Source organism: Micromys minutus (genome assembly GCF_963924665.1).
Source record: "Micromys minutus genome assembly, chromosome: 16".
Lineage (NCBI taxonomy): Eukaryota > Metazoa > Chordata > Mammalia > Rodentia > Muridae > Micromys > Micromys minutus.
In genome coordinates, this window is record NC_137985.1 from 17,584,434 (window position 1) to 17,608,156 (window position 23,723).

The 23,723-nt window shown below is 48.8% G+C and overlaps 3 protein-coding genes across 8 annotated transcripts in view; 2 read left to right on the forward strand and 1 right to left on the reverse strand.

Annotated features, from left to right (window-relative positions):
• The window catches only part of CARM1 (coactivator associated arginine methyltransferase 1), a 41,092-nt gene extending 36,620 nt beyond the window's left edge, over positions 1-4,472 (forward strand). The window contains exons 9-16 of one of the 3 annotated variants that reach the window (XM_080929733.1): positions 1,171-1,256; positions 1,419-1,508; positions 1,872-2,009; positions 2,095-2,184; positions 2,258-2,370; positions 2,476-2,553; positions 2,822-2,890; positions 3,020-4,467. In XM_080929733.1, coding sequence (XP_080785859.1) covers positions 1,171-1,256; positions 1,419-1,508; positions 1,872-2,009; positions 2,095-2,184; positions 2,258-2,370; positions 2,476-2,553; positions 2,822-2,890; positions 3,020-3,159 — 804 coding nt within the window. In that variant the 3' untranslated portion in view covers positions 3,160-4,467. Of the gene's footprint in view, positions 1-1,170; positions 1,257-1,418; positions 1,509-1,871; positions 2,010-2,094; positions 2,185-2,257; positions 2,371-2,475; positions 2,554-2,821; positions 2,891-3,019 lie in introns of all 3 variants that reach the window. The other 2 variants (XM_080929734.1, XM_080929735.1) reach the window with 2 other exon arrangements.
• Positions 763-7,817, reverse strand: YIPF2 (Yip1 domain family member 2). Of its 4 annotated transcripts, XR_013975352.1 has the most exons (11): positions 7,709-7,817; positions 7,510-7,570; positions 7,034-7,191; positions 6,872-6,952; positions 6,378-6,465; positions 5,339-5,455; positions 5,094-5,260; positions 4,831-5,013; positions 4,624-4,746; positions 4,420-4,549; positions 1,159-1,204 (listed from the first exon to the last, which is right to left on the reverse strand). XR_013975352.1 is itself a non-coding variant. In XM_080929738.1 (10 exons), the coding sequence occupies exons 2-9, from the start codon at positions 7,538-7,540 to the stop codon at positions 4,636-4,638; spliced, it is 936 nt and encodes a 311-aa protein (XP_080785864.1). In that variant the 5' UTR covers positions 7,541-7,570; positions 7,709-7,817; the 3' UTR covers positions 763-1,204; positions 4,624-4,635. The 4 variants fall into 4 exon arrangements, 3 of the variants coding, with proteins under 3 accessions (XP_080785864.1, XP_080785862.1, XP_080785863.1); XM_080929738.1 differs by lacking the exon at positions 4,420-4,549 and having other exon boundaries at positions 763-1,204; XM_080929736.1 differs by lacking the exon at positions 1,159-1,204 and having other exon boundaries at positions 3,653-4,549.
• Positions 7,818-7,884: 67 nt separating this feature from the next.
• TIMM29 (translocase of inner mitochondrial membrane 29) lies at positions 7,885-10,435 on the forward strand. Its single transcript, XM_080929971.1, has 2 exons — positions 7,885-8,053; positions 8,133-10,435. The coding sequence occupies exons 1-2, from the start codon at positions 7,939-7,941 to the stop codon at positions 8,819-8,821; spliced, it is 804 nt and encodes a 267-aa protein (XP_080786097.1). The 5' UTR covers positions 7,885-7,938; the 3' UTR covers positions 8,822-10,435.
• The last annotated feature ends 13,288 nt before the right edge of the window (positions 10,436-23,723 follow it).

The window sequence follows — 23,723 nt, forward strand, 5'->3', positions numbered from 1 at the left end:
GAGTCTAGAAACCTCAGTTCCTCTTAGCGCTCACTTGCTCTGCAAAGCACTTGAAACAGGCTGGATTTGTAGCAAATATGTTTCATTGAACAAAAATCTACAAAAGCCTGTGGTCAACACTTATAACCCCTGCATGCAGGTGGAGGCATGGGATCAGGAGATCCAAGCTGAATGAGGAATGGAGAGATAGCTCAAATTACAAACACCAACTGCTCTTGCAGAGGACCTGATATTGGATCCCAAGCACCCACATCTGATTGCTCACAATGGCCTGTAACTCCAGCTCCAAGGGCCTCTGAGTGAACATTTACTCAAATAAGCACACACAGAGAAATGAAATTAAAGAGAAAAAAAAAAGGGGGGGGGGGGTTAGAGAGATGTCTCTGGTTAAAGGCACTGGCTATTCTTCCAGAAGACACCAGCAGACCTCGGCTCAATTGTTAGCTAGCACCCATGGTAGCTTACAACCACTTGTAATGGAGATCCATAAAGGGGCACCAGACACTTATTTACTATACAGATATCATCCAGATAAAATACCCACAAATATAAGTAAAGAGTTCTGGAGTTCTAGGAGTTGTGTGTTACCATGTGAGTGCTGAGAATTGAACCCAAGTCTTATGAGAATAGCCAGTGCTCTTAACCACTGAACTATCTCTACAGACCCATAAGATAGTTTTGATATTGATTGATTGATTTTAAAGAATAAAAGTAAAGAACACTAGTGGTTTTATAGAGGACAGGTTTTATTCCCAGCACACACATGGCAGTTCGGGGGATCAGATGCTCTCTTCTGTCTTCTGGCATCCCTAGGCATTGCATGCACATCATGTACTTACATGCAGAGAAGACACAGGGAAAATAAAAATAAGTAAGTTGGAGGCTGGAGAGATGACTTAGCAGTTATGAGCATTTGTTGCTATTGCGGAGGATCCAGGTTCAGTTCCTAGCGCCCCCGTGGTGGCACTGTCTGTTAGCATGGCATTTTGAGGAGTGTAATCTAATTGCTGTCTCTGGTGTGCCTAGCATGTCTAAGATTGGCAAGCTAGTTTTAGCAAGATAGCATGAGTTAGTGTCATTGCCAGGCCTAGGGGACGGGGAAAGGGCATCAAGGCTCTTCCGTTCTGTGGCATTTGCAGCACAAGCTGGGTCTTATCTGTTGTCTTACAGGACACATTTGACATCCGGATCTTGATGGCCAAATCTGTCAAGTACACAGTGAACTTCTTAGAAGCCAAAGAAGGCGATTTGCACAGGTAGCCTTCATCCCGAGTGCTCATGGTACCCCCCCCCCCCGGCAGTCATATACTGTCAACTCCCTGGTCACCCTCGGCCAGCTGCTGCCCCTTGGCCATCCCTCCCACTCTCCTCACTGTCGGTGGGGCTTCTACAGCAAGCCCATACCCTTTGCCTTGCAGGATAGAAATCCCATTCAAATTCCACATGCTGCATTCAGGGCTGGTCCATGGCTTGGCCTTCTGGTTCGATGTTGCTTTCATTGGCTCCATGTAAGTATGGCACTGCTAGGACTCCTTTCACCTATGGCCTCTAGGCTTGGCTATGTCCTGACTCCTTAGGTTCTTCTCATCTAAACCCCAGGAGGAACCATCAGGGAGGGGTGTGGTTGTCATTTCCTCAGCAGCTACCCTGAGTACCTGATCCTTAATTGCATGTCTCATTACATGGGTGTCAGGGTGAGTAGGGACCCCATGGTTATGGATTGGCTGTGTACCTAGAGTCTAGCCAGTCTTAGCCCTGAGACCCCAGAGAACCATTCAGGGAAGATCCTTGGGGACGATGTCAAGGAATGTGGGTTAGCGGCACAAGTGGTGGTGCCAACCCAGTGAAGTGCATCCATCTCTTCTTGACAGAATGACCGTGTGGCTATCCACAGCCCCAACAGAGCCCCTGACCCACTGGTACCAGGTCCGGTGCCTCTTCCAGTCACCGTTGTTTGCCAAGGCCGGGGATACGCTCTCAGGGACATGTCTGCTTATTGCCAACAAAAGGTGCACCCTGCCACCCATCTAGGGCTGGATAGGCACACGGGTCTACCAGCCCAGCTGCCTTACGCCATCCTCTCTATTCCCCCAGACAGAGCTATGACATCAGTATTGTGGCACAGGTGGACCAGACAGGCTCCAAATCCAGTAACCTGCTGGATCTAAAGAACCCCTTCTTCAGGTAGTGCAGGGTTTTAGTGGGGAGAGGGCACCAAGAGTCCCACAGCCCTGCCCACAGTTAATCTCTGCCATAGGTACACAGGTACAACCCCATCACCCCCACCTGGCTCACACTACACGTCTCCCTCGGAGAATATGTGGAACACGGGAAGCACCTACAATCTCAGCAGTGGGGTGGCTGTTGCTGGTGAGTCTGAATGTTATTTCCAGACATGGCTGGAGGTCCTTGGTAATAGCCTGGTCCACAAGTCCTCCAAGCCTGCCCTACCCCTGACACCTACTTTCTGGTTAGGAATGCCTACTGCCTACGACCTGAGCAGTGTTATTGCTGGCGGCTCCAGTGTGGGTCACAACAACCTGATTCCCTTAGGTGAGTGTCCCCTGGGTCTATGGCATGGCAGGGAGGACTGGGATGTGCCAGTGGCCAGTTAAACCAGTGCTTGGTTCTCTGCCACCACTGTCGCTGTCTTGGTTACTTCTTCCTCTTCCTGGGGACTCTAGCCCTGTGTGCCTCTCTACCTTCATCTATCACCACTCCACCTGCCCTTCCCACACCATCCATGAAAGTGGAGTGGGCCGGGCAGGCTGGGGGCGGTGACATCTCCCTCCCTCCCTCTTTCCTCCCTGTCGCTGCGCAGCCAACACAGGGATTGTCAATCACACGCACTCCCGGATGGGCTCCATAATGAGCACGGGCATTGTCCAAGGTAACAGGGTGGCGGGGCCGTGGGCGGGGGACCTCCCGCCTGGCCTGCGCACACGTTCAAGCTACCAGTGGGGGCCAGGCAGGCTCAGGGGTCATGCTGGCTCCTCAGTGCCCATGACCTGCCCCACAGGCTCCTCAGGTGCCCAGGGAGGCGGCGGTAGCTCCAGTGCCCACTATGCAGTCAACAACCAGTTCACCATGGGTGGCCCTGCCATCTCTATGGCCTCGCCCATGTCCATCCCGACCAACACCATGCACTATGGGAGTTAGGTGCCTCCAGCCGCGACAGCACTGCGCACTGACAGCACCAGGAAACCAAATGAAGTCCAGGCCCGGCACAGCCAGTGGCTGTCCCCCTTGTTCTGGAGAAGCGTGAACACCCGGTCACAGCCCTCTTTGCTATGGGAACTTGGACACTTTTGTACACGATGTCGCCGCTGCCCTCAAGTACCCCAGCCCAACCTTTGGTCCCGAGCGTGTGTTGCTGCCATACTTTACATGAGATCCTGTTGGGGCAGCCCTCATCCTGTTCTATACTCTCCACTCTGACCTGGCTTTGACATCTGCTGGAAGAGACAAGTCCCACCCCCACCCCACAGCTGCACCTGACCAGGCAGGAGAAGGCCAGCAGCTGCCACCGCAGACCTGGCAGCACCCACCCCACAACCCGATCTTGCACCTCCCCTCACCTGGGGTGGCAGCACAGCCAGCTGGACCTCTCCTTCAACTACCAGGCCACATGGTCACCATGGGCGTGACATGCTGCTTTTTTTAATTTTATTTTTTTACGAAAAGAACCAGTGTCAACCCACAGACCCTCTGAGAAACCCGGCTGGCCGGGCCAAGCCAGCAGCCCTATCCCTAGGCCCAGAGGTTCTAGGTGAGGGGTGGCCCTGCCGAGCCTTCAGGGCGGGCGAAGTCCCCTCCCACCAAAGGGTTCACCTCAAACTTGAATGTACAAACCACCCAGCTGTCCAAAGGCCTAGCCCCTGCTTTCTGCTACTGTCCTGTCCTGAGCCCTGAAGGTGTTCCCTTACATCAAAAGCTGGAACAGACAGCCTAGAGTGAGTTACCCTGGGCTACTGGGGCAGACAAGAAACCTCAAACATCTGTCACAGAAGGAAGGCATTCTTTCCTGATAGCTAACATAGGCCTGTGTGTTCCCTCCACATTCATGGTCCACTCAACTCCTCTCCAGACACAGCATCCCTGGGAAGGGGTCCAGCAGGGACCTCTCCCCAGACAAAAAGAAAAGCAAACAAGGAAGGGTGATTAATAAGCACAGGCAGTTTCCAGTTTCTCCGTTCCCTTGCCCTAGAGTCCCCACCACAATGGCCACAGCTCAGGCTGGGCTTTTGCCCACCACAGGTACCCCTTGGCAAAGGCTGGAGCTGCTCTGTGCCACCCTCCTGACCTGTCAGGGAATCAGAGGGCCCTCAGGCGGCTGGGAAACCGGGCTCTCTCCTGTCCATCAATAATACTCCCTGCTCGGCTGCCCCTCCCCACCTTTATATAAATTCTCTGGATCACCTTTGCATAGAAAATAAAAGTGTTTGCTTTGTAAGAAAAGCCTGCAGAATAGCAGGGTAGTCTCCACGGTCCAAGAATCCTCCAGTCTTCATCAGAGGGCAGGACAAGTAGTATTCCCCTTGAGTTTGGCCTGTAAAAGAAAGGCTCCTAGGAATTGTCCCAGGAGAAGGGTGAACCCTCAGCCGAAACAAACTGGTCCCTCACCTGTGGGCCTTCCTAGAAGGTCGTCATGGGCTGAACTGAACTGGGCAGCAAGACATTGGGAGATGGTGTGGCTTGGGGTGCTGGTACCACATGGTTCAGAGGCAGTGGCTGGAAGAAGTACAACTGCAGAGAGACCTCAGAATGTTCAGTTGGGTGGCAGCAAACCCCACTCCACAGCCCTGGTGAGGGAGGAGCACGTGGACCTACCTTACAGCCTAGCGCCAAGAGGGCGTGAAGTAGCACCACCACAGACAGCAGTGCTGCAGCCACCAGCCGTGTATCCTCTCGGACAACAGGCCACAGTGTGAACACCAGCCCAGCAGCTGACAGGGACAGGGACAGAGCTCCAAAGAGCCACTGGAGCCACTGCACTGGGATAAGCCACAGGACCTAATGTGACAAGTACAGCTGGTAACCATACTGGTTGGCCATGTAGCTCCCAGCATTCCCCAGGGACAAGCCAGACTCACCACAGTGGGGATGAAGACAAAGAGTGAGTAGCCATAGACACACACAGTCTCCAGGAAGGTGTACAGCCCCATGCGCTCCCTCATGCCCTGGCGCCACCGGAGGAAGCCCCACAGTGCCAGTGGTACCAGCCACGCATAGCAGTAGATGGTGATACCCGCTATAGTCACTAGGGATACAATGTGGGCAATCACTGCATATCCTTGGACCCTGGCATCCAGGAGCTGAGGCTACCCACTGTGCTTACCCTTGTGGAACTGGGGGCTGTAGTGAATGGAGGGGTCCCGTCTCTGTGCAAGCACCAAAGTGAGATTGCCAGTAACTGCCAGGACAAATGCCAGGGTAGCACAGATCCAGAAGGGGCCTGCAAAGGGGGAAATGGAGTCCCAGGTACATTCCTCCTGGGGAAGGTGCCTATGCCAAATCCTAAGACCCCTAGACTCCATTTGACTCTCCAGGTCACTGCTGACAAGTGCTATATCTGGGCTACTCCTATCTTTCTAGAAATACCTAAAATGATTCAAGCACGTAACTCTTTTCTCTGGCAAAATTGCCTATAGGTAGAACAGGCTTGGTGGTTTTTTACTATGGGCAGGATCTTGTCCAGAGGCTTCATGCATTCCTTCATGTGTCCACTCCTGAATTTCCGTAGAGCCCTGGATTCACATGCTTATTTTTTGAACGTGTGTATGACCTGGGCCTTGAGACACTTGATACCTCATACCTGTCCAGCTTCTTCTGTCCACCCACACCAACTCTGTTGGTGAGCTGGGTAGAAGACCAACCTGGCCTTTCTCACTCCTTTAAGGTTGTGGGCATACTCTAGAACCAACCACTCTTTTCACAGCCTCCACTGTAATGTCTGTGCCCTACCTGCTCTTGTTGGCTTCTGTCCTCACTTTACAGTTCTAGAGGAGATCTGGAAGATACTTCAAAGATCCCTTCTCACAACTATGTGAGACCTGCATGCTCATCCTTACTCATGACCTCCCAGCTCCCCTGTCCACTGCAGTGACCTATGTGCCACTATGCAACTCAGTTATTTCCACCATGGGACCTTGGAGCTTTCTGGGTCCTCTTCTAAGCCTCTCACCTTACTGACCTCCCTATACCAGACAGCAATACCACTCATCCTCTGAGTTAGCCAGACCTACCATCTTCTGCCTTACCATCATGGTGTCTCCCTTAACTAAGCACAAATTTTGTTCTTGTGTGACTGCCCTGTTCAAGGCACAGTTCCATGTTGAATGAACATTCCATTGATTCAAACATACACTCCCATTTACCATATAAGTCAGGGCGATTTCTAAGATGGTGCCGCACAAAATTGTGACCAGGATGGGGCAGCAGGGAGCCTTTGATCCTGTCCAAGACCTGGAGAGCAAAGCCCAGGGTCCAGAATGAGAATCTTGCCATTCTGAAAGGCATCCACTATCTTGCCAGCACATTCTACCTGAACAAGCTTGAACATGTCATCACTGTAAATTTCATGTCTGCCACCTTGCTCTCAGCTTCTTGCAGCCTCTACTCCCAATCAAAGTAAAGACAGTCCCTAAGTTCTGGATAGTCTCCCTCCTACATCTCCAGGATGTACCCTCTCAGTGGACCTGGTTCATTATTAGAGGCTGGCCTTAATGGGAAACATACTTGTTTTAAGACCCATCCATCCACATCTACTTTGTAACCTAGCTTTTGCATTCCAGCCCCACCATACCCATCCCATCCAAATTCAGTCTCCAAGAAACTCCCAAGTCCTCACAACCAATGCCCCAGGCCTCACCTGGGAGGTGTCCACATCAAAAAAGCTCTGATAGTAGTCAAATGTCCAGAATCTGGGCTGTGGCTTGTCTTCCTGTAGAAGCTGTTAGACAAAGACTTTCAGAACCTGCCTGCTCAGCCAGGGTAAGGGTAGAGGCAGAGCATCGAGGCCTAGGAGACTCACTGATGTCTTGTCATCCTCTTCCTCCCCTACTTCGGCTCCATAGTCAATGCCTGAACCCACAACCACAGCCACGTGCTCTCGGGAGGTCAGCTCATCACTTTGGCTAGTGGTTGCTACATTTGGGGTCTCTGCCAGAAGATTTGTGGCTTCCTCGAATTCTACAGAGAGGGAATATGGGCACAGGTGTTTGGAAAATTCCTTTTTGCCTAGTGTTCATCAAACTGGGGCTATGGCTGCCTCACCGCCCCCGCCCCAAGGGCTGAATTTCTTCAGTTTTGATGCATGGGTAGGTCTGTTTGTCTACTAAGATGGGATTCAGTTTCGGTCCTAGGCAGAGTTGTAGGCTGTGATGAGCGTTTTGAGTTAATGGAGCAGAAAACTGAGTGTAGATTGAACCTGAGGTCTGAGACCCAGCTGCCTGGGGTTCTAGCCTAGGACAGGAGTAGGAACTCTGACCACTTCCGGGCTCCACTCACCGTGGAAGGCCAGTTCGTCAGCCGCTGCCATGATTCTTTGGAGGCGTCACCGCATCGCACTCTGTGGACAGAACCGCATCAGTCCCACAGCCTTCCCCAAGACTGATGCTTCCGTCAGGACTTATGCATGCAGCTTAACAAACTGAGTGGAGCTACAGCTCCAAGTCAGGACCCTGCAGATGCACCCCACCTTCCTCACCTGAGGCTACCTAAGCTGGCGTGGCTCTTGCTCCTTGCGCGTGCGCGCAGCCCGCCTACCCGTCAGAGCCCACCCTTCTCGACGCAACGGCAACATCCGGCACTAGTCCGTTTCCTATTTTCTTCCAGTGGGAAACTACTTCCTGTATCTTGCGCTTGCGCAGGATCTACCCTCCAGCCCTTTTCATTCCGACACTATGCGTTTCCACTCGGCTGAGGAACCGCCGGAAAATGATGGTGACAGCTGCTCTTAAGAGATACTGGTCCAGTGGGCGCAGTGAAGCGGGAGGAGAGGCAAGTGGTGCCACAACGTTGGCGGTTAAGCCAGGGTTGTGGACGCGACTGGGTGAGTAGTAGCAGAAGACTGCAGGGTGGGTGGCCCAAGTGGCTGAATCATTGTCATCGCAGCGCTTCTTTCCCCTCAGGCACCTGGGCCCGCGCGCTGCTTCGGGATTACGCCGAGGCGTGTCGAGACGCGGCGGCAGCGGCGCGAGCTCGACCGGGCCGCGCGGCCGTGTACGTGGGGCTGCTCAGTGGCGCTGCTGCGTGCTGCGCCCTGGCGCCCAGCGAGGCGACATTCGAGGAAGCCTTGCTTGACGCATCAGGTTCTCTCTTGCTGTTGGCGCCGGCCACGCGCAACCGCCACTCGGAAGCGTTCTTGCAGCGCCTGCTGTGGCTAAGGGGCCGCGGGAGGCTGCGGCACGTGAACCTGGGGTTCTGCTCGCTGGTTTACGAAGCGCCCTTCGACGCCCAGGCCAGCCTCTACCAGGCCCGCTGCCGCCACCTGCAGCCACGCTGGGTCGACTTCCCCGGCCGGGTCCTCGATGTGGGGTTCATGGGCCGCTGGTGGATCCTGGAGAACCGCATGCATGATTGCGACATCAACGACGAGGAGTTTCTCCACCTGCCTGCACATCTCCGCGTCGTCGGGCGTCACCAGCTGCACTCTGAGGCCAATGAGAGGCTGTTCGAGGAGAAGTACAAGCCGATCATACTCACTGACGATCAGGTGGACCAGGCGCTGTGGGAGGAGCAGGTGTTACAGAAGGAGAAAAAGGATCGACTAGCGTTGAGTGAGGCTGATTCATTGGTTCAGTCCGATGTTTCCAGATGAAACCTAAGCTGCCCCCAGGTCACCGGGCGCAAGCAAACTGTTGGCCACGGATGGTGCAGTTGGTGAGATGGATAGAGATAAATGACCCTCATTGCGATTTTGTGCCAAGTCCTGTTAGCCGAAGCTAATTGGAGCTTCTGGTTTTCGAGAGCTGAAGGACTGCTCTCGAACATGAAGCATTTGACCTTATGTTTATTGCAGACAGATCTACTAGTAAGCTACCTGTGCTTGTGTAGCTATTGTAGCTGGGGATGTATTTCAAGGGTAGAGCATTTGCCTAGCATGCCTGGGTTCATGGCTTGCATTTCCAGCACTGCAAAAACAGAACAAAAATGGGCTTTTAGCTTTTGGAAGTATGACTTCCATATGCCCAGTCTGGCCCTGACTCCTGCATCAGCACTAGTGCACCACAGTGTACCCTGCCCATACATTAGTTCTGTTCATGGATGGGGCTACAAAGACATCTGATTGCCAGCGACTACTCCCAAGACTGCCTCTACCCCTTTGGTAGTGTGTTATCTATGTTTTGTTTTTAAGGAAGGTCTGGCTGTGTTGCTTAGGCTAGTCTAGAATTCATGGGCAAATGGGCTTGTTTTTTTTCTTTTTTTTTTTCTTCAGGAGCTGGAAGGATGGCTCAACATCAACAGTACTAACTGTTCCTCTTTGGAGAACCTTGAATGGTGTTCTCTTCTGGATTCCCTGGGTACCATCTAGGCAGGCACATGGCGGTGCACAGACAAAACACCCACGCACATATTTTTTAAAATCCTCCTAAATCGTCTCCCAGGATTGGGACTAAAATCATGTGCCACTGTGCCTAACCTCATGGGTTTTTTTTTCAGTTGGAGCTGAAATGTATGTGTTTGGGATTTTTGTAGTTTGGTAGTATTAAACTGACTACCCCAGAACTGGCTATGAAGAGCAATCTTCCCTTAACTCAGATTTGTCTGCTTCTCAAAATGATTTTTTTTTTTTGGTTTGGTTTGTTTCTGGGAAGTGGTCTGATGTCCAGACCAGCCTCAAACTCACTGTGTAGCAAAGAATGACAGACCCTCTTGCCAACACTTCCCAAAATGAGGTGAAATGTTTCTGTTGTGTGGTTTATTATTGTTGGGTGTTAGTGCTAGACATCAAATCCAGGGGCTTGTACATACTAGGCAAGCACTGCATCCCCAGTCCTCTTGGGATCTTTTGTTTCATAATCTCCATATGTAGTCCTTGAGGACCTTTGACCTAGCCTGTTGTAACTAGTGACATATGTTATCAGTGCAGGAGATCGATACAGAAGCAACCAGATTGTACCATATGTGTATGGCAGCAATTGCAAGCATGGTGGGAGGCCCGAGGGTGTTCTGATCCAAGAGCATATGTGTAGTCACATGTCATTGGTTGTAAAGGAACAGGGTGGGGCACATAGGTTGGACCTGGCAAGATTTTATTAATTGCCTTTCAAGCTAAACTATTAGGGAAAATCAAAACTACCCATATCAGCTGGACTGTGGCTCATCAATAAAAGCAGGAGAAGCAGTCATCTTTGTCATGGATTTGTTTATGGTGGAGGGCTTCACACAGACAAGTATGTGCTGTACACTGAGCTACCCCCACCAGTCCTGGTGGTGTGTATGTTTTTTGCATCTTTGATTCATTATCAGATGTATTGAAAATATGGCAGTTTCTCTTTGGACACCTGGCTGTCCTAGAACTCAAGAGATCTCCCCCAGTCTTAGCTCCCCGAGTGGGAGGATTGAAGGTGTGCACCTCTACCTCCTTCGTACAGTAGTTCCTGAGTCCAGGCTTCTGCCAGATGATGTCAGTTCACTTTTCCCTGACTGGTGAGGTGGCTCATCAGGGGAAGACATGTTTGGCCAAGCCCAACCACCTGAGTCCATGGTCTGGAATTCACACAGTAGAAAGAAAGAACTAACGCCTCCAAGTTGTCCTGTGACTTACACACAAAATAAGTTAAAATGCAATATGCCCCCCCCCAAAAAAAACATCTGCATCTGATTCATAAGTGTTTTAATTGGTGTATATTAGTGGTGGTACATATAAGATTCACAAAAGCATTTTCTTATGTGTATATAAAGTATTTGTATTCACCCTCCATCAGTGTGTCTTGCAGTCAACTCCCCTGTATGCTTCCTTTCTTCCCGGTTAGCACCAGCATGTGCAAGAGACAGACACTGACTCAATATGTAATCCTGGCTGGCCCTGAACTAACCTAGAACTAGCCTTTACCTCCCTAGAGCCAGCACTTTTATTTGTATGTTTTATGTGTGGACTTAAACTTGGTTACAACCTCACGAAAACCTTTCCAGTGACTGACCGTACTGACTGTAACACTGAGGAAATTTCTCTCCTTCCTTTAGCAACTGCTACTGACACACAAAACCCCATCGTGAGGAGCGCCCTTCCAGTCTTGTGGAGATCTTGTACAGGTGATCACAACTGTTGTGAGTTCAAGAGTACAACAACCAGGGATTGTTAAGATGGCTCAGTTCACTTTATTGCCATGAAGTCTGATGGCCTGAATCTGACCCTCCAGACCCACTTAATGGGAGGAGAAAATTTATTCCAGCAGATTATTTTCTGACCTCCACACAAATGCATGTGAACATGTTCATGTACATGTCTTGAGAGAGGAGGGTATGGGGGTAGATGGACAGATTAGGAGAAATGCTGTGAGCCTCTGGCCTCCATGGATGTATGTAGGCATTGGAATGCATAAAGCAAGGCTATGAAGTCACTCAGAAACTCCAGTTCCCAGCTCTGTGACTTAGTTTGCAGACTGATGCCCAGAAGTTGTCGACTAACCTTGACAAGCATGCCCACAGATGCGCCTGTTGTCTTTGATCCTAACCTGTCTGGCCATACTTTATTTTGGGGGGAGGGCAATCTATTCCAGCACCTCCTTGCTAAAAGATATTAAACAATGTCACCCCTTTCCATAAATAAACCTTGTTTGAAAGGACCTGGAGATTCAGCTCAGTGGCTAAGAGTAATTACTGTAGTTGCAGAGGACCTGGGTTTGGTTCCCAATATTCACATGGTAGCTTTCAGCCACCCATTAGTTCCTGGGAGCTGAAAGCATAAGGCCTGTGTGTGTACAAGCAAAACAGATATAAACTGCCAGGTGTGGTTACTCAAGGCAGAGACGGGTGGACCCCTTGAGTTTCCAGGACAGCTAGAGCTACATTGTAAGACCCTGTCTCAAACAGCGACAAAAAAGGCTGATCCCCAGAAGTTGTTCTGTAACCTCAACAAGCAAGCCCTGGCAGGTGTACCTACTCTCACATATCATACATAATTTTTAAAAGTTCATTTTATGTATATGATTGTTTTGCTGGGATTAATGCATATGTACCATATAAGTGTAGTGCTCAGAAAGGTCAGAAGAGGCATCTGGTTCGTCGGCCTGAAGTTACAGGTGGTTGTGAGCTGCCTGTCATACGGCTGCTATGACTGAACCCAGTTTCTCTTCCAGAGAAGCAAGTCTTTGCCCACTGAGCCATTTCCCCCATCTCTGTAAAAACCTTTTAAAAAATGCTAGCCAGCAAAATTGTTCAGAGGGTACACATACTTGCCATTAGAGCCTGATAATGGGGGATTGATCCCCAGAATTCAGAGTTGTCCTCTGACCCTCACTGTGGCATGCATGTTCCAACACTTGCACACAACATACACAGCATGTATAATTGGAAGGGGAAGAAATCTATCTTCTAATACTACTCAGTAACTTACCTAAGACTGCTCCAAAATCCAACTCCTCCCTTTTGTCATGAGACTCTCCTGTAGCCCCGATTGATCTAGAGCTTGTATGTGGCCAAGATTGACCTTGAACTCATTACTCTGTCTCTGCATCCTGAGTCCTGGAATAGCAGGCATGAACTGGGCAGCTTTTCCTGCTTTCTGTTAGATTGTCTGTAATGGCTCTTCTCAGTTTTCAACTTGACTACATCTGGAATTAACTAAACCTTAAGGAGTAGGTATACCCCCAGAGAGATTTTCTGTTTCCTTAACTAAATCATTTGAAGTAGAAAGACCAACCTTTAATCTGGATCTTTTGAGATTCACCTCTGTCTGAGTTACACATGCTGGTGGCAGCCTTTTATAAAGGTCATGAATGGAGAGGAAAGCTTTTGCTCCTTGCCTGGTTGCTCTCATGCTGGTTGGCAAGTCCATTTCATCATTGGCCTTAGAGCCACTTCTTTGGGATTCCAGTGTATTCTCTGAACACCAGCTGAGACATCCAACCTCATGGGCTAAACAGCTACTGACTTCTTAGACATTTCAGTGGTGTACCGCCATCATTGGGACTAGTTGGATGACAGCCTGTAAGTCATTCTAATAAAGTGTGTGTGTGTGTGTGTGTGTGTGTGTGTGTGAGAGAGAGAGAGAGAGAGAGAGAGAGAGAGAGAGAGAGAGAGAGAGAGAGAAGGAGGGAGATGCTGTTTTAAACAGCTAAGCCAATTCTCAGCCCCTCCCAAACAAGGTCTCACTATATAGCCCTGGCTGTCCTGGAACTCACATGTCGACCAGGCTGGCCTCAAACTCAGAGATGTGCCTGCTTTGTTCAGGCCTGGCTGACCCTCATGGAAATAGCAAGTGAAGCCTCATGTGGCTTCCGTTCTGTGAAGCACAGCAGATACAAGCTGCTTCATCCATTTACTGACATTCAGGAATGGCATGTGGTGGTAGAAGTTGGTGCCATAGAGAAGGGCCATGTCCATTCCTAGAATATGTGTCTTACCTGATTTTGCAAAAGACGCAAGCATCAGGAGGACCTAAGCTATCTGTTGCATCCACCATCTGTAGACTACAGCCTGGACCCCAGGAAGACACCTCTCAGGGTGATGGGTAGTCCCTGGAGGGGAGACAGTCCTTGAACTCCATTGCCCTTAGCCAGGTCACCAGGTATGCAGTCTGATCATCCATATACCTGTTCTCCATTAAAGCCATGCCCCTAAAGCTCTTCATGATTGAGATTTTCTAAGCTTGATCCTCTGACAGGCACAGCTAGCCCGCCTGCTGCAGGTTCTGCACCCAGGAAGCTAACCCACGAGGGATGGGATGGTGTGGTAAGAGCTGAAGCTCAGTTGTGCTCACTTGACATGCAGGGAGCCGCAGGCCCAGCTGAGCACTGTTAACAGCCATGTACAATCTAATCTCAGCACATTGAGAATACCGAAAAACTGAAGGGAGACTGTAATATTCAAGGCCACCCCCAAGTATGTAGTGATCTGTTCCAGACCTATCTCAAAACAAAAAACTCAACACCAAAGGAGATTAGGAAATCACAGGTTTTTTTCCTGCTGTTACTTCCTAAATAATGAAGTATACAGCTAGGCGAGGTGGCTTGCACCTGTTATCCCGGCCAGGAAGAGGCTGAGGCAGGAGGATCACTACAGGTTTAAAGGTAGCCTGAGCTATGACACAGGTGCTGATGAAGTCACTGGGAGCACTTGCCTAGCATACACAAGGCCCTAGCTTCCATTCTGGAACCAGAAACAATAAGATCTCTGTGAGTTCCAGACCAGCCAGAGCTACACAGGGAGATCCAGTGTAACAAACAGATGGATGTCCACCACCAAGCATGACCCTAGAGCACCCACAAAATGGGAGGGGCCTGAAGAGATGAAATAAAGGTTAAAAAATGTTTTTGTTGTGTTGTTTTTTTAAGTGGAAAGAGCCAGGCAGTGGTAGCATACACTTGATCCCAGCAACTCTGGAGGCTGAGGAAGGCGGATCGCTAAGTTTGATGCCAGCTTAGTCTACAGAGCATCAAGACTATGCAAAGAAAAACACAAAAACAGCAGAAAGGTAGAGGGAGAGAACTACCTCCAAAGAGTTATCCTCTGACCTCAAACACTGACCATGATATGTCTCAGTACACACACACACACACAATGCACGGGGTGGGGTCGGGGGTTATTGGAAGATTTTATTATGGATGCTTGCTTTTGAAACACAACAGAGGGCGTCTCTGCTCCCTTGGAGCTAGAGTTACAGGCAGTTGTGAGCCACCATATGGAGTTGGGAACGGAATCTGGGTACTTTATAAGCACACTTGCTATCTAACCCCAGTGTGGGTGCTGGGAATGAAGAGCAGCCAGGTGAATGGTGTGCTGGGTGGTTTTATGTCAACTTGGCACAGGCTAGCATCATCTGTGATGACTTTCTAAACTAGTGAACAGTGAGAAGGTCCAGCCCATTGTGTGTTCCGTTCTTTTTTTTTTTTTTTTTTTAATATATATATATATAAGTACACTGTAGCTGTCTTCAGACACAACAGAAGAGGGCATCAGATCCCATTACAGATGGTTGTGAGCCACCATGTGGTTGCTGGGATTTGAACTCAGGACCTCTGGAAGAGCAGTCAGTGCTCTTAACCCCTGAGCCATCTCTCCAGCCCCATGTTGTTCTTGAGCTGGTGGTTCTGAGTTCACTAAGAAAAGCAGGCTGAGCAAACCTGTGCCTCCCCAGTGAGGAGCTACAGCCTGGGACATAGGTCTTTCCAGCGTCTCACATGGTCCCAGAGGTCAAGCCCAGTCCCTCGCGCTTGTGCAGAAAGCACTTTGCTGCTGCTCCGTAGCTCCAGCCCTCCATTTCTTTTTACCAGAAAATATATGCCACTGCCTCCACGTCTCTTGCTATCCGTGCACCAGCATTGGGTCACTCCACAAAGGAAGAGGTTGGATTTGGGGTGGTGGCTGGGCATGTGCTTGTTCTGATGACTGAACACCAGAGGGCGCCAGAGCCCCCACATGCCCAGCTAGGGCTTCTGTTTTGCCCTAATCAAAACTCAGCAGAGCAGGTGAGGGGGTTAAAGCAGACTAGCTTCTTTGATATATAAAACTAAAACAAAAACAAAAACAAAATTTCGAAGGAGATGAGGCTCAGTTGAGAGAATGTTTGCCTAGCAAATTACATCCAGTACTTCAAATTAGATATGGTATTGGCTCACACCTGAAATTTTAGTTCAGGAGGAGGAGGCAGGTGTTCAAGACTGAATTATAGGTCATCCTGAGATGCTGGGAGCCTATCCTGAAAAAAATAAAATAAAAACAAAACTTGAGAGGTAGAGTCCAAGAAGCAGAAGCAGGTGGGTTTCTGTGATTTTTAAGGCTACACAATGAGACCCTGTCTCAAAGAAAGAAATAAGGAAAACACCACTAACCACTAACCAAAATGGCTCCAGGCTTAAATTGCAATGATCTGGCTGCTGGCTGCTGGAGAGTGCTGCAGATTGTGGCAGCCCTGAGGACCTAAAGAGCACAAATGGTCTGGGTTAATGATGGCACATTTCAAAACTTGTGGCTAAAAAAAACAATCACAAAATGCAAGTCCAACATAGCAGCGTATGCCTGTGATCCTCGCACTCAGGAGGCAGCGGCAGGTGAACCTTTGCGATGTTGAGGCCAGCCTGGCCTACAGAGTAAGGTCCAGGACAGCCAGGGCTACACAGTGAGACCCTGTCTAAAAAAGACAAAAGAAAACAAAGTAAAATTTAGGTTTTTTAATTTTTTTTCTATTTAGACAGAGGCTTATGTTGCTGAGACTGGCTCATAAAATATGCCCTATACTCAAGGATGCCCTTGACACTCTGTTTCTATCTCTGTGTATGCCCCTCCCTCTGTCCCACCCTCTCTCTGCCCTCCTGTGTGTTCATATGTGTGAGTTCAGCCATATGGAGGTCCGAAGATAACCTTGGTGTTGGCTCTCTCTACCTCATTTGAGACAGGGTCTCTTTTAACTTTTTCTCTGTGTAGCCCTGGCTGTCCTGGAACCCATTGTTTAGCCTGGTCAACCTCAACCTCAGAGATCTTCGTTTCTGCCTCCTGAGTGCTGGGATTAAAGGCTTGAGCCACCACTGCCCAGCTTAATTTTTATGCATTTATGAATTATGTATTTATGTGTGTGCACATGCCAAGGTGTTTGTGTGGAGATCAGAGGGCAATTTTCAGAAGTGTATTCTCTGTTTCCCATGTGGGTTCTGAGGATTGAAGTCAGGTTGTTGGGCTTGGCAACAAATGCCTTCAACCCTGAGACAGTCTCTCAATGACACACACACCTCCGTGTGTTAGTCAAGCTAGCTGGCACAAAGACTTTCTGGAATTTTCCTGTCTTCTGTCTGCCATGTCTCCTTCAGTGTGCTGGACACACCCATTGTACTACTGCGTCCAGGGTTACTTGAGTTCTGGAGAGCTGAACTCAGGTTGTCAGGCTTACCCAGTGTCTTAGTTACACTATGACCAAGGCAACTTATAAAATAAAGCATTGAATATGAGCTCATAGTTCCAGATGGCCATCGTGGTGGAGAACAGGCAGCAAGCAGAGCACTAGAGCAGAAGCTGGGAGCCACTAACTGTGGATGGTCAAAGCCTACTCCCAGTGATACCTACTCCAACAAGGCCACACCTCTTTTTTTTTTTTTTTTTTTTTTTAAGATGTATCGGATTCCATTACAGATGGTTGTAGCCACCATGTGGTTGCTGGGAATTGAACTCAGGACCTCTGGAAGAGCAGTCAGCGCTCTTAACTGCTGAGCCATCTCTCTAGCCCCCAAGGTCACACCTCTTAATCCTCACCAATAAATTCCATCAAACAGGGACAATGCATTCAAACATGAATCTGTGAGGGATGGTCTCATTCAAACACCATAGTCCACCCCCTGGCCTCCACTGACATTATGTACAGTGTACTTAGTCCAAGTTCAAAAGCCCATCCCTTCCCAGTTTCTCACTCTGTCATGTCTTTTGAGCTTCCTCGGGGCTCCTCTTTCCTGCAGAAGGGATATTTCAACAATATTTATGTGTGTGGTCACGTGTGCAGGTTGAGGGAGTTGGTTATTTTTCCACCACGTGGATCTTAGGGTCCTCACTCAGGTCCTCTGCCTTAGCAGAAAGTTGCTAGCCCTTACAGTGGTCTCTGGTAGCCATCCAGCTGAGACAGCTGTGGCACCACAGCTTCAGGCAGGGGTCACAGTAGCAGCCCTGGGTTTGATACTTGGGTCACTGGAAACTGTTTCAAAGTTCTAGCTGTAACCAGTGCATTGCCACCCACTAGGCTGAGAACTCACCGCAGTAAGTAAGCCAAGAGGAAGCTTGGCTCTTGTCCTTTGACACCACATTTGACAAGTGTTTACTGGCTGGTTTTTGTTTTATACCTCATTTGCATAATGCATGTAACCCGTTAGGATCACAAGGTGCAGAGTTTGCGAGCCTGACTACACATGGGAATTCAGTCCTGCTGGACAGGGAGTGGCTTGCTCCTTTCTGCTCATGAAACAGAAGACCTGCCCTTGGCTGCCACTGATGGCTTTCTGGAGTACCCAGCTGCAGCACCGTTGCCCACCTGGGTTGGTATTCTGAGGTGATCAGAAAGTTCTGGTCTTCTGTTTTCTTGTCTGAGCTGTTATGGCTGTACACTGACCCTATCTATTTCCTTAAATATGGAGTTGGGGACCATTGCAGATGCCATTAGCAAGTTAAGGGACAGGAAGGAGCAAGCTACCCCCTGGTCCAACAGGAGAGAATCCCCATCTGTAGTCGGGCTTAGGTATCTGAACCAAGTAGTGGTAGTTGGTTAATTAGCTCTAAGTTCCCTGGTGGATACTCACGCTTCTCGCTCCTGCCCCAGTGTTGTGAGTTCCCAAATGAAACACACACACACACACACACAGCCTTATTTTTAACATGTCCTAAGCAGCTCAATGACTGAGCCACTCCCAAACTTCAATGTTGCTAATGCCTCCCCTCTGATACTCCTGAATTATGACTTACTAAAATCTATATTTCATCTCTGCTACCGCAGACCCAGTTGGGGAGAGGCCCCTTGGGGAGCTCTTCCTCAGCTCTTACATGAGTGTCACTGTGTCTTCTGCAGCTCTCCTGCCTGGTCCTCCTGCTTCCCGTGGTTCCCTTACCTGGGAAATCTAAAGTCCCAAAAGTCCCGTCTCTGTGTCTCTGACCAGCCATTGGCTACCTGCAACTTTATTCACCAATTAAAGCCACCTGGGGGCAGCATCTTGCAGGCAGACATGTGGTAATTTGGGGAGCCAAATGAACACAAATAGCAATAGAATCAATCCATAACAGAAAAGTCTAAAAGCTCAGAGGCTCAGCACCTTGTGATCTAGACCAAGTGGATTCTGATTGGTTACACGTGTATATCCAAATAAGGTGTAGAACAAAGACAGCTGGAAAGGCCTGTCAAATGTGGAATTAGAGGGCAAGGGCCAAGCCCTCTCCTGTCCTTTTTATGACAGCCAGTACATCTGCATGTTGGGGGCTAGTTAAATTGCTCAGCTTGCTTCCAAGTCTGAGGACTAAAGTTTGATTCCTGGGACACACATGATAGAAGAAAAGGGCCAATTTCTGCCTTGTCAGGATATTGGCAAGTTGTTCTCTGACCTCCACATAGAGAGACTGTATCAATCACACTGCACCCTTCCCCTCAAGAATAATAAGAAAAAAAATAATTTATTGAGACAGAGTTTCTCTGTTTAACAGCCCTGGCTGTCCTGGAACTCACTCTGTAGACCAGGGTGGCCTTGAACTCACAGAGATCCACCACCTGTCTGCCTCCACTATGCTGAGATTAAAGGCATGCAATACCACCACACAGCCACAGCATTGAAAATAATTTTTTAAATGCTTTTAAAAGCAGCAGCTGCAGTACACACCTTTAATCCCAGCACTTAGGAGGCAGAGGCAGGTGGGTCTGTGAGCTCTAGGCCAGCCTGGTCTACAGAATGGGTTCCAGGACAGCCAGGGCTATGTAGACAGGAGTAGGGGGATAGGGGAGGAAGAAAAAAAGGAGAGAAGAGATGGAGGAAGCCACAGCAGCTCACAACCCACTTTACTCCCACAAGAGGTGCTTAGAGCCACTGGTTCTTTCCATGAGATTTCAGCCATGTTTTTCCTGTACCTCCCAACTTGTAGTATGTAATTCTGTCCCAGCTGCAGATGGGCTCACAGCCTTGGGAGGTGCTAGGAGATAGACTGTGGGAGGGTAGCTGAAGTGAGGCTCTGACCATGCAGCTGTGAAGTGGCTGTTATACATGATGGGGATATTGGGGAGTCACTCATACTCCTATATCTCCTCACCTACACCATATAAGTCCAATCAACTTGATTCCCCAACTGGGACTTCAGCCAAACTACACTGTGGCCTATCATTGGTGTTCTGTCCTAGGGAAGACCAGGTCTGTCTCCATATTTTACCTAGAAAAAGGCTGGGTGTATAGTGATATACATCATTAATTTCAGCACTAGGGAGCTGAGGCAGGTGGGTCACTGTGATTTTGGGGCCAGTGTGGTAAGTTTTAAGCTATCCAGGTCTATATAAACACTGTATCAAAGTAACGGCAACAACATTGATAACAATAAATCTTCCAGGAGAAGTAGAAAAAGCCAGCAAGGTGTGCTAGAAGCCAGTAGATGGAAAGATTGGCACCCTGCACTGGGGGGGACCTGGGGACAACAGAGCATGCTCTCTCTGTAAAGCCTGAGCTCTGATGTGGGAGATGAAGTATGGAAATATAGAAAGGGCCAGAGTCTGGAGCCTTGAGAGGTGTGTGTGTGTGTGTGATCATGTGTGGTGTATGGACCCTTGTAGAGTTCAGTGGAGGACATCAGTTTTTCTGCTGTCACTCCACTTTATTTCTTGAAACAGGGTCTCTCTGAGCCTAGATCTGTAAGTAAGCCCCTGAAGTCCTCTTGTAAGCTGCCCCCAACAATAGTGAGACTGCATGCTCCTGTGTGGCAGTGTCTTAAGGCTTTTTTCTTTTTCCTTCTCGAAATGAGGTTTCTCTGTGTAGCCCTAGCTATCCTGGAACTCACTCTGTAGACCAAATCTACCTGCCTCTGCCCCCTGAGTACTGGGATTTAAAGGCAGGCACTACCATTGTCCAGCTGTCTTAGGGTTGTTATTCCTCTGAGAAAACACCATGAGCAAAACCAAGTTGGGAAGGAAAGGGTTTATTTGGCTTACAATTCCAGATAGTAGTCTATCTAGGACAGAAACTCAAACAAGGCAGGAACTTGAAAGCAATAGCTGAAGCAGAGGTGGTGATGGGGTGCTGTTCACTGGCTTGCCTCTCATAGCTTCATCACCCTTCTTATAGAACCCAGGACCACCAGTCCAGGGTTGGAACCAACCACAGTGAAATGGGCCTCCCCCAAATCAATAACTAACAAAAACTTCTACAGCCAGGTCTCATGGAGGTATTCTGCAATTGAGAGTCCTTCCCCTGACTGTAGAGATGGCTCAGTGGTTAAGAGCACTGACTGCTCTTCTGGAGGTTCTGAGTTCAATTTCCAGCAACCACATGGTGGCTCACAATCATCGGTAATGGGATCCAATGCTTTCTTCTGGTATGTCTGAAGACAGCTACAGTGTGAGTACATACATGTATGTACTCACAAACATAAATATTTTTTTAAAAAAAGAGTCCTTCATTTTGGGTAAGTCTAGTTTATGTGTCAGGTTGATGTAAGACTAGTCAGCACAGTCTCCTTTCAGCTGGGTTCCACTGCAGAAAGTTTTCACAACTGCCTAAAACTTGCACTGGTTGGGGACAAAAAGCTCAACACAGGAGATTATAGAGGACATTTCTGTTTTGTTTGTACTTAGATTTGAACCCAGGATGTCGCAGATGTTTTCGCCGAAGGACATCCCAGGCCTTTGTGAGACTTATTAAAACTATAAGATAGGGCATGTCAGAATTTTCTCTCTTCTAAGGAAGGATGGACCATATTCCATTGTATGGGTAAATGTACTTTGTTTATTCATGGTAGTTCATGCCTGTGAGAGGTTAAGGCAGAGGGTTGTTGAAATCCCGGTCTGCTTTACAGATGATGCAAATCTGTTTCAGAATGCCTTCTTTGTAGGGTACTGTTGGCACACAACTTTAGTCACAGCACAGATCTGAGTTTGAGACCAGCCTTGTCTACATAGAGAAATCGTGTCTTGAAGGCCTAAACAAACAAAACCACCACCAACAATCATATACCTTCCTCAAAAAAAAAAAAAAGCTTAAGAAAGAAAAAGAAAAGAAGTGAGTGAAAAGGGGGCAAAGCAAGAGGCAGGGAGGAAGGAGACAGGAGAAAGTCACAGTCACAGATGCATGATAAGATCTGCCTCTCATCACCCTTCTGATAGGACAGATCTATCAATGTAGCTCCAGCTGGCCTGGAACTCACTGTATTCACCAGGTGGATTTCAAGCTTGTGATCCTCCCCCTGCATATGAGTCTTTTGTTGTTATTTGTTTTGTTTGCTTGGTTGGATGTTTTTCTGATACAGAGTTTCTCCCTGTAGGCCTGGCTGGGGCTCACTCTGTAGATCAGGCTGGCCTCGAACTCAAGAGATCCTCCTGCCTCTGCCTCCAGAGTGCTGGGGATAAAGGTAGGTGCTAATAACTAAATTCAGGACCTCTAGAAAAGCAGCCAGTGCTCTCCAGCCCCGAGAGGTCCTGAGTTCAATTCCCAGCAACCATATGATGGCTCACAACCATCTGTAATGGGATCTGTTGCCCCCTTCTGGTGTGTCTGAAGATAGCAACGGTGTACTCATATATAAAATTAAAATTCCAAGGGTTTGCAATCTCATAAGAACAATACCAACCAACCAGAGTTCCCAGGTGATAAACCACCAACCAAAGGGTACACATGGACGGACCCATGGCTCCAGCTGCACATGTAGCAGAGGATGGCCTTGTTGGGCATCAATGGGAGGAGAGCCTGCCAAGGCTTGATGCCCTAGTGTAGGGGAATGTCGGGGGTGGGGGAGCACCCTCATAGAAGCAGGGGGAGGGGAGATGGGATAGGGGGTTTTTGGAGGAGAAAAAGGGAAAGGGGAATGTAAATTTCAAATTCTATTTGAAATGTAAATAGAATTATCCAATTAAAAAGAAGATTCCAAGGTGAGCCGGGCAGTGGTGGGACATGCCTTTAGTTCCAGCCCTTGGAAGTCAGAGGCAGGCTAATGATCTGTGAGACTGAGGCCAGGCTGATGTACATGGAGAGTTCTAGGCCAGCCAGGACTGTATAATGAGACCAATGTGGCAGGGAATGCCTTTGGTTCCAGCCCTTGGGAGGCAGAGGCAGGTGGATCTCTGAGTTCCAGGCCAGCCTTATCGAGTGAGAAAGCTTCAGGACAGGGAGGGCTATGCAAAGAACCCTGCCTTGGAAAAATTCAAAAACCAAACAAACAAAAAACAACCTCCCTCTCCTCCAAAATACCAAAAACACTTGATACTCTCACAGAGAGCCAGGGTTCACTGCCCACTGACTGCATGAGGCAGCTGACAATTGTCTGTAATTGCAGCTGCAGTAGGAACCAACTGTTCTAGCCCCCGTGGGTACTTGCACTCATACGCACACCTACACGCACAGGCTGGTCTCACACAAATATCTGCTTGCTTTTTGAGTGCTGGGAAATTAAAGGTGTGTGCCATCTATATATATATAAATAAAACAAAACCCATTTCATCTTGGAAATGGTAGCACATGTCTTTAATCCCAGCAATGGGAGGCAGAGCCAGGTGGATCTCTGTGAGTTCCAGGACAGCCTGGTCTAAGAGTGATTTCTAGGACAGCAGGGCTACACAGAAAAACCCTTTTTCAATAAATAAATAGAATTTAAAAAAATAAAAAGTTGAGTGAAAAAGCAAACTGTTTTTAATTACTTTTCTGTAGCTATAAGTCAAAAGCAATCAGGAACGATGTTATTTCAGCTTACACTCCATCACTGAGAGAAGTCAGTGCAGGAACTAGGCAGGAGCACAAAGGCAGAAACCCTGAAGAAATGTTACTTACTGCTTTGCTCACTAGCTTTCTTAGCTGAGGCCCATCCGCATAGCGAGTGTGCTGCCCACAGTGTGCTGGCAGTCCCACGTC